The following is a 9706-nucleotide window of genomic DNA, read 5'->3' as shown; positions in this document are numbered from 1 at the left end:
CTGGGTTTTTCAGCCTCCTACCCCCAATTGACCAGTTATTCAAGTATACAGCTTTAATGCAAACTAAAACGACTTGAAGATCTTTCTTTTCTTTTAAGTGACACCTGCAGATGTCTAATCATAGTTGAAAAAGTAAAACTCACAGAAATCTTTCCTCATCCAGCTGCTGCAGGCTGACAAGTTTCAGGGTGAAACATGGGTGAATCTGTGCATGAGTGACAGTTTTATTCTCCCACCTTATGCCAAGCGGTGCGAGAGGATTCCCTAAGATGTCTGAGAAATGAAAAGAGGTGGCAGCTTGCCACAAGAACTCTTTAGAAGAGGACTTGCTGGTAAGTAATTCCCCAAATCTTTTAAGTGCCAGGGTAGCAAATGTGTCATGTACATCATTTTCACAACAAGAGGAATGTGATTAAAGGAGAACTTGGTAAAACTGGAGTAGCTCAACAGAGTTTATAAAATAGAATATTAAATTGATGGAACAAGAAAACACCAACATATTAAATCAGCTGTGAAACTCCACAATGTTTGGATTGAGTTGTTTTAAACTCATGGTGCAAAAAGGTTGTAAACAAACACTTTCTTTAGCTTATAGTTAGCTTACAGCTGATGCTAATGATTGTAATAGCAATTATTTGAATCACAAAGCTGACACTACTAACATACAGTTTTAATGTTTTTTTTAAAGATGTTGGACAAAAGATGAAAATGATATGAAGACAAATAGTAAGCTTAGAGGTATAGCTTACTATGCTATATAATATGCTAGTAGCAATTTAATGTTGTCAAAAAAGCTAAAAATAATCTATAATACTTAAAACAGTTCGCTCAAAATCATTGATAAAGGGCTAAAATGCCAGAGAGTAAGGTTTGAATTGTTCATTTAGCCATAAATAAATGATAAACTGTAAATGCTAGCTATCTGACGCTAACTAGCCACCTAGCTAAAATCGCTAGCTTAAGAGCTAAATGGCTGAAGCACAGCTAGTGGTAGCAACAAAGCTATCCAGCTAGCAGGGAATCCTGATCATGTTTCAAGACAAGGTTCTGAGTGTTATATTCAAAGAACATCTTAAGGATGTTTATCAATTTAAATAATGTTCCTTTATTGTTCACTTTTAATGAAAGAAGAACATTCAGATCATGTTTTGATAATATTCTTTAGGAAAAAGATTATTGAATGTTTTCTATAAAAATTTCCTTTAATGTTACTTAAATACAAAGAAGCAACATTCTCAAAGCAACATGTAAAAAATGTTTTCAGGATGTTTCTGATGCCTTAAATCAGAAAATGTTTCCTTTAAGAGTATTACGGTGATATTTCATTAGCACAAAGATAGAATGTTTTATCTTTAACATTCGAAGGTGGCATTAGCTCAGTCCATAGGGACATGGCTTGGGAACAGAAGGGTTGCCGGTTCGAGTCCCAGTATGGACGAAGTTTGGTGGCTGGAGAGATGCTGATTCAGTTGCCTGGGCACTGCCGAGGTGCCATTGAGCAAGGCACCAAACCCCAAACTTCTCTGGGTGTGCTGTTTGGCGGTAGTATCCTCACTCTGACATCTCTCCCTAAGCATGTTCACTGCATGTGTGTGCATTTGTATGTATATACCAAAAAATCTGTATGTGTAGCATGTCCAAAAAGAGCATGAGTGAAACAATTGAATTTCCCCCCTGGGGATCAATAAAGTACCTTTCTTCTTCAAAGGATGTTTTGATAACATTCTTTGGGTCAGAGATTATTTAATGTTTTTAGAGTACGTTATCTGAGAACAAATTGTGAACATAAAGAAAATCTCCTGCTGAGAATGTTTGAAGAACATTAAGGCATGATAGTCAAGCAGTGTTGTCTTTTAACATTTTATGAATACTTTTAGAGAATTTTATCTGAGAAGAAAACTTCCCGCTGAAAACATTCCAGTAACATTCTCAGTAACATTAACAGAATGTTTTTAGAACAAAAAATTGCTAGCTGGTTGTTGGCTTATACAAACACAACCCCAATGACCAAAATACAGAAAGCTCCATCATATGACAAAAAATATAATACACATGAAACATTTAATACAACATTATGCCTTAGTCTGTTAAACCTCTGAGCACCATGGACCACTACAGAAAGAGTCAGCTTTAGCCTTAGTGTCAGAGAAATTTCACACAGATTGTGTTGTGTTCAGAGTTTAGTACTGGCATGATTATGATAATTATGTTATGACAGTGCTATGGTTGCACTGCACACCTAAAGCCATGAAAAGTTGTATGTGTATAATGTTTTTCACAGTCCTGTTTGGACACGTTCAAAAACTTCAACTGAAAACCTTTTACAATGAATAATTTAAAGAAGCCATTATTATAAAGAGTCTGCAGGTTTCACTGATACTTAAAAGCTTTGAGCATTCTTACTCTGCAGCTACTTTCACTCTTTCAGAGTCTTCCTCTGTTCTTCTAATTTAATAACCTGAGATAGCAGCTCCAATTTTAGTTGGACAAAAACATCTAATCTGAACTCGCTCTGCATGAATGCTCACACATAATTGTTTGGGATGAATTAACACATTGTGTTTGTTAATCACCTGGTACCTTGATTGGACTAATTAATTACTGCACTGAATTATTTATGAATGCAAATAAGGTTTTATTAATAATTAGCTTTAACAAGGTGAGGCACGGCTTTTGTCTTCACAACAAGAGGAAACCATGAGGGGAATACATGTATCTATTTATCTGCAGTTTGGCAAGTGTTTTTGTAGTTTTAACCATCACATTTGATTTAATAATGCCAACAAAGATTCAAATCATGAATATATTACTGTTTCTTTATACAGGAGGTTCTTTTACGCCTGTTATTTAAATAATTCTCAAACATTTTAAGGAAATAACAACTCAGAAAACATTTAAGGTAATAAAATGTGTTTATTCTGTAACAGGAGATATTAAACTAGTTTTCAAGAGAGTAGTAACATTAAGATGTTGACTCTTCTGTTTATTTTCTCATCAGCTTTTTAAACCCCAAGATGGCACCCCTCATGAGAAACAATCATCATCAGTGTAAAGGTAAGAGGCTGAGCTTCTTGAGCAAAAACAGAAGGTTGAGGTTGAGTCAGAAGTCTTCACTGTCGTTACTCCAACATGGCCTCATTCCCCAGCCCGAATCCTTTTGGGCCGAAGTTCTTGGCGTAGCAGACTGAAGAGAAATTTAAAGACAGAGCTGAGTGAATCATAAACAGCACTTCATATATGATCTGTTTGTTTTGATGTATATATTTCTACAGCTACTTGTCTAGGGACATATTTAAGTCATGATCTTTCAATTAAAACTTCGAAGTGCATTTAAGGGTTTCAGACTTTAAGGTTTAGGTTTCTGGTTATTTTAAAGGAAGAGGATTGTATTATGACATTGAAAGTCCACACAGTGCAAGTGATTGTGTGTTCTTGTGTGGTGAGCGTGTTTATGTGTATACCTTTACAGTACAGCTCTCCATCTTTGTCTGTCACTGTTGTCGACTCCAGGCCTTTACGACACAGGAGGCAGCGGAAACAGGTCTTATGCCAGGGCTAAAAAAACACACCCACAGAACAATAAATACAAACAAAGTGAATATAAGTTATAGCTTTAAACAAAACCAAAGTTCGTCCAAGATTTCACCTGCGCCCCCTAGAGGGTAAATGCAAGGACAGCAAGAACCAACAGAAAATGGAAATGACAAAAAACAAGACCTGGACTCAAAAGCAGGAGAAGACTCCCAAATTTAAAACCAGTGCAGTTTTTCAAGAGTGTCAGTTCTTACCTTTCCCGCTCCCATCACCTTCTCTGCCGCGTAGACCGCTTTGGAGCAGCGAGGACAGCGGTCAGAACAACCAAACTTCTGGGAGACCTTACTGCCGTTGGAGCCTGAGGAAGCTTGGCGTGGTTTGGCTCTAGGAAAAATGAAGAGGAAAAAATGCCAATAGCATCTCTGTTCTCTATGACTTGACTTCCTCACATTTAAAAGGTTGAGTTTTGGTGCTTTGGAGACAGATGGGCTACAGATTAATATGCCATAATGCCTTATGTCAGCCTGCAAAATTCCTAGTTTCAGTCCCTACTCTTGACTTTACTGAACAAACTAAAATCATCAACATTTTTCAAGTTGAGGACTTGTATTTTTTAGCTGTATTCATTTGGTAACCTTCTTCCTAGACTGTTGAGCTGGTTTGACTTTCAATTATTAAGGAATTAATTCATACAGATCACCAGAACTGAAGTGGTATGATTAAGGCTTGCAAACTGATATCAAAAGACTTATACAGCATCTAGCTCAGACACAGTCAGGGAAAAGTGAGAATAAAAGTTGTCATCTATAATTCATGGCCCTGACAATGAAAGCTTAGACGTGACCTTTGCTACTAGCTGCAGTGTGAACACATACTCATGCTGCTGCTGCTGGCCTATGTTGTGTCCTGGAGGATCAGAGCTCAAAGCACCAGCTCCCTGCCCGTATCCGTAGCCTTTTGGCCCGTATTTCTTGCCATAACAGGACTTGCAGTAAATCTCTGACTCATGTGCTGCAACTGTGGTGCTGTCCAGAGCTTTCCTGCAGCTCACTGTGGGAAAGAAACACAGATGAGTTACTTATTTGTACGGGGAATTGTGCCCAAAGTATGTTGAATTTCTATGCCAACTTGACACAACTTTTTCTGTCTGTGCAGCTTACAGACATAGACGTGAACATACAAACAAACAGAAGTCTGACCATGAAGCTGGCTGCACTGGTTTAGTGGGAAGTGCCATGGTGGAGTAATGAGGTTAATTTAAGCTCCCACCTAGCTGGTTTTATCAGTCAACAGTGACATTACACTTAGCCAGATGTCCTGCGCTCTGTCTTGTGTTTCTATTTAAGGGAAGAAAGGAGAGGCTGAGCTGAATGTTAGAGAAGAGATGAACAGTTACAGATGGATGAGCTTATCGCGGAGGCCTTTCAGAGCTCCCGCTGGAACAATCAGCGGGTCAGCCGACTGGAAAGTGTTTGTGTTTGTGCAGAGGACGGTAAGCCTGTATGAGGTGTTCGCTCTGTGTTTCCCTGGAGGGAGGGGGCATGGAGAGTTGGGTTACGACCTCATGAACCTTGGTTGTTTATCAACAATACCACAACACAGATTCAGGTCAGGACAGCAGGACCAAGGATGAGGAGAGGAAAGAAAGGCAGGGCAGTGCAGCCAGAGAGTTCAGGAAACAGAACGTGAATGAGGGGAGTTTTATAGAGCGAGTTCAAGATTTCACTGAGAGGAAAAAGTCATTGTTACAATGTTACAATGTTACAATGTCATTCAGCAGACGCTTTTATCCAAAGCGACGTACATACGAGAACAAGAACAACACAAGCAAAGATCTAGACAAGAGGAAACAAGATCAGTAAGAGTAAAAAAGTGCTTCAAGTCAATTTGGGTGCAGGTACTGCCAAGCAGTGTAAAGGCAATGCACAAAAATAAGTAAGGAATTTTTTTGTTTGTTTGTTTTTGTTTTTTTCTTCGAAATAAGGAACATCTACAATGAAGCAACCAACCAATTTAAGACCTTCCATTAACATCATCAACAATTAACATCACCACAATAATGACCAAAGTACCAAGTGCTGGGTCCCTCAAGAGCTGAACACAGATTCCCAGAGTAGAGCAGGATAGTGCGAGTCAATCGTAGCTGGAAGACATGATCTGCCACTGGGGACAACAGTTGAGAACAGTCTAGCTAAGTGCATAGTGCTTCCTAAAGAGCTGGGTCTTTAGCTGTCTTTTGAAAGTAGAGAGGGACTCTGCAGATTGAATGGAGTTGGCCAATTCATTCCACCATTTAGGGGCAACAGAAGAGAAGAGTCGAGCTAGTGATTTTGAGGCCTTGTGTGCTGGAAGCACTAGGCGCTTTTCAGAGGCTGAGCGTAGCGGGCGAGAAGGGCAGTAGACCTGGATGAGGGTTTCCAGGTAAACTAGAGCGGTTTTGGTGACTGCTTTGTAAGTCATGATTAGAGTTTTGTATCTGATGCGAGCTGCAACTGGAAGCCAGTGTAGTGAGATGAGCAGGGGAGTGACATGAGCTGTCTTAGGCTGGTTGAAGACCAGACGTGCTGCTGCCTTCTGGATCATTTGCAGAGGTTTAACTGTGAATGCAGGGAGGCCTGCCAGTAGAGAGTTGCAGTAGTCAATGCGTGACATTACAAGAGCTTGAACCAGGAGCTGTGTTGCGTGTTCTGTCAGGTAGGGTCTGATCCTCTTGATGTTATAGAGGGAAAAACGGCAGGACCGAGCAATCGAGGCAACATGAACCTTGAAGGTTAGCTGGTCATCGATCATGACACCCAGATTTCGGGCAGACTTAGTGGGCATGAGGTTTTGTGATCCAAACTGGATATTGATCTGTGGATCCATAGTGGGACTGGCTGGAATGATAATAAGCTCAGTCTTGGACAGGTTGAGCTGTAGGTGACGTTCCCTCATCCATTTAGAAATGTCAGCAAGGCAGGATGAGATCCGAGCTGAGACAGTTGTGTCGTCAGGTGGGAAAGATAGGAAAAGCTGTGTATCATCTGCATAGCAGTGATAGGAAAAGCCATGGGAGCGGATCACTGCACCAAGTGATGTGGTGTAAATTGAGAACATTGATGGTTAAACTTTAACAAAGAGAGAGGGAATGAAAGTTAAGAGGACAAGAGAGGTTTCGAAAAGAAGGAAGAAAAATATGAAGAATAGTAGGAAGGTTGAATTTACAGAGGGATATTGAAGAAATGAAAGAAGACGGACAGAAAGAAAGCAAAAAATAAAGACAGCAAGGATGCAAGAAAGAAAAAGAGATGCTGAGAAGAAAGAAGAAGAGGAAGGAAGAAAGCAGTTTAGAAACCAAGAGAGAGATGGAGCAGGACAAAGTCAAAGGTAAAGAGAGAAAATGCTTAATTAAAATGAATTTGATTAAAGACCAGAGGAAAAAAATGAGAAAATAACTGATAAAAATGAGAACGAATAAAAGCAAGAAACAAAAGATCAGACAGTGAGAGTAAAACAGAAGAGTGGGCGTGCTCACTGCAGATGAAACAGGTCTTATGGAAGCTCCTCCCGTTACACTGGATCTCCTCTGCATGATACGCTGTCTTCTCACAGGCTGCACACTTCGCACCTCCTCCCCAGTTCGGCATCTACGAGACCCAGAAAGACAGACTTGTCACACATTTACTTAAGATTCAAGATTCAAATATTCAAAGGTTTTTATTGTCAATTTTCACTGAGTATACAAGACATTCAGGAAAAACAAGATGCTGTTTCTCTCTCTTCCAGTTCTTTAAATATCTAAAAATTTAAATATAAAAATACAATAAAATATAATAAATACAGTTCTATCTATAATAACAACCTATGTGCTTCAAAACACTTCACATCATTCACAGATTATTTTGAAGTAGATGAATTTAACCCCAGAATGCACTATTGTGTCTGCAGCTTCAGGTTTAAAAACTCAAAAGAGACACACTCACAGATAGTTGCTTCTCTCACATTGGAGGAGCTGGAATAAGAACATATTCAGCTTTTTTTTTTAATGATTAAAAAGATTAATAATTTCAGCCCCGGTGTGTTAAAATCCTAAAACATGTCAATTATTCTTTTTAAATATTTGATACATAATGGCCTGAACTCCACAGTAAGTTTTATTTTCATTTGATAAATAATATCCAGGTAACTCCCTGTTTTATTTTCCATTTTCATCAAGCGACTGAGATTCTTTCAGGGATAGGAAACAGAAATGTTCATCGGCAGGTTTGCAGGCAGAATATCAGATGACCTCATTTTTTTATATCCGTTAGATGAAGGTCACTGTTTCCTCAAGACATCAGTTTCCCAAATTTCCTGAAGACACATCTAAAAGTACACCTTTTAATACATTTTAAAAAATAAATAACAACATTATTAGAGCTGCTGTGAGGAACTTTTGATTTATATCAATTTTGGCGCCTCATTGTGGACAAAGTGATACCTCTTATATCTTGTTCTGTACATGCAAATGTAGTGTTTTCAACAAACAGCCAGATTTATCACTCAATGTGATTATCTGCCATGAAAACAGCTGAAAAAATTATGTTTTTAAAGCCAAATGTCAATCATGTGGTCTGACACCTACCCCCTCTGAGTGGTTTAAGGCATTAAAAATGACAACAGAGGAGGTATCAGTGTTGTTGTTTGTGGTTTTGTTTGCTTTTGAAGGTCATAAAGAGGCATCAGTGTTGGTTTCAGTCTGTTTCTCAGCTGGTGAAAAACTCCTCATAGTGCCTTTAAATTAACCCATCAATACATTTTTACTTGACATTTGACTGAGTGACTATAACAATAATTACATGACCCCCTTTATGTTTTAACGGTCTGAAACTTTGAAATGACTGAAAGACCTCAAACAGGTCCTCCGTCAGAGTCTTGATTATTCCTCCATGCCTGTCTGTTCGGTCCTCATCTCACTTTGACTTAAACGTCCTCACTTCATCCGCCAGCTTCAATAAAAGCCTGTACATGCATCTGATCTGCTCTGTCTGACATTCCAGTTTCCTGTCATATCAGTCTGCCCACCACCTCACAGGACTGGTATGTGATGGATCCAAGAATAGAGGCTTTACCAGGACATCAGACAGACAAAAGCCAAGCCGATGATCCATCAGACAATACTGGAAATGTATGAATGAATTTCATGGACACAAATCAGAAGTCACACATGGACTTTGTACTCACTTCTGATGTTTGTGTTGATTCAAATAGAAGAAAGGACTGATACATTCAATGTTTTTCCACTGGTTAAACTAAAGAATGTAAAAATCCTGATCTGAAAACAGCAACATGACATCTAATACAAAAAGGAAGCTTCAAACAAAGTGAATATTCTTACCTTGAATCCAGGCCTGTGTGCTCTGTTAGAAAACGTGGCAGTGAACGCTCCCAGTCTGCTTAAATACCGTCCATCTCTGCATCATCACGGGCCATCAGTGACGCTTCACTGAAACTATCCTCCTAAAATAACTTGTGACGGAGCCGAGCCCTCTGACCCTTCATCACCGGCTCAAAGAGGTCTGAACATCACACAGTCACACATTTGTTGTGGACTCACAGACAGACACAGGAAACTCTAACCATCACTAACCCCACCATCAGGCAGCTGCAGGCGTGGAGGCTCTGACATGACGTTACAGGATTATGTTTATAGATGATGGGAACTCAAAGCATGGAGCTGACAACTGCAGAACTGAATGTTAATACACCTAACCACCATGAGGTGAATACTCTGCCTGAGGAGAGGAAATCCAAAAGGCTCATCATCTTAACTTTAGCAGTTTGAGGATAATTCATGACATATTTAAAGTGAAATTCAGAAAAATAACACTACTGATTGAGTTGTCAACAATTAAATGATTTCCTTATTGTTTTGAAAAAGGTTTTTTTTTTCCCGCAAAAAAATAGTTAAACTCCTGATTTCAGATTTTTTAACGCAACATTTTCTGGATTCTTTTCTACAATCTTCGACAGAGGATTAGGGCCTCATACGGAGGAATACAAATCAACATTTTGAGAAAAAAGTAATCAATTTATCAATTTAAGGTTATAAGTTCATTCACTAGCAAGGACCACGCCACACAAGGATATAAGTTGAACATTTAATGAATTAGTTGTGCGTGGTGTGCCCAGCAGAAGGAGACTCAGGATGGGG

At 39.1% G+C, this 9706-nt stretch overlaps 1 protein-coding gene and 1 long non-coding RNA gene across 3 annotated transcripts; one reads left to right on the top strand and one right to left on the bottom strand.

The window, feature by feature from the left end:
- Positions 1-85: 85 nt before the first annotated feature.
- On the top strand, positions 86-9365 carry LOC117810112. Its single transcript, XR_004630711.1, has 3 exons — positions 86-332; positions 2999-3054; positions 8553-9365. It is a non-coding gene; the product is annotated as an uncharacterized LOC117810112 (long non-coding RNA).
- csrp3 (cysteine and glycine-rich protein 3 (cardiac LIM protein)) lies at positions 2894-9034 on the bottom strand. Of its 2 annotated transcripts, none has more exons than XM_034679724.1 (6): positions 8891-9034; positions 7049-7160; positions 4410-4584; positions 3789-3918; positions 3462-3555; positions 2894-3184 (listed from the first exon to the last, which is right to left on the bottom strand). In XM_034679724.1, the coding sequence occupies exons 2-6, from the start codon at positions 7158-7160 to the stop codon at positions 3120-3122; spliced, it is 576 nt and encodes a 191-aa protein (XP_034535615.1). In that variant the 5' UTR covers positions 8891-9034; the 3' UTR covers positions 2894-3119. The 2 variants fall into 2 exon arrangements, with proteins under 2 accessions (XP_034535615.1, XP_034535614.1); XM_034679723.1 differs by lacking the exon at positions 8891-9034 and adding an exon at positions 7497-7584.
- Positions 9366-9706: the final 341 nt, after the last annotated feature.

Source organism: Notolabrus celidotus, chromosome 3 (assembly GCF_009762535.1).
Source record: "Notolabrus celidotus isolate fNotCel1 chromosome 3, fNotCel1.pri, whole genome shotgun sequence".
Classification (NCBI taxonomy): Eukaryota; Metazoa; Chordata; class Actinopteri; order Labriformes; family Labridae; genus Notolabrus; species Notolabrus celidotus.
This window is presented reverse-complemented; position numbering and strand designations above follow the sequence as displayed.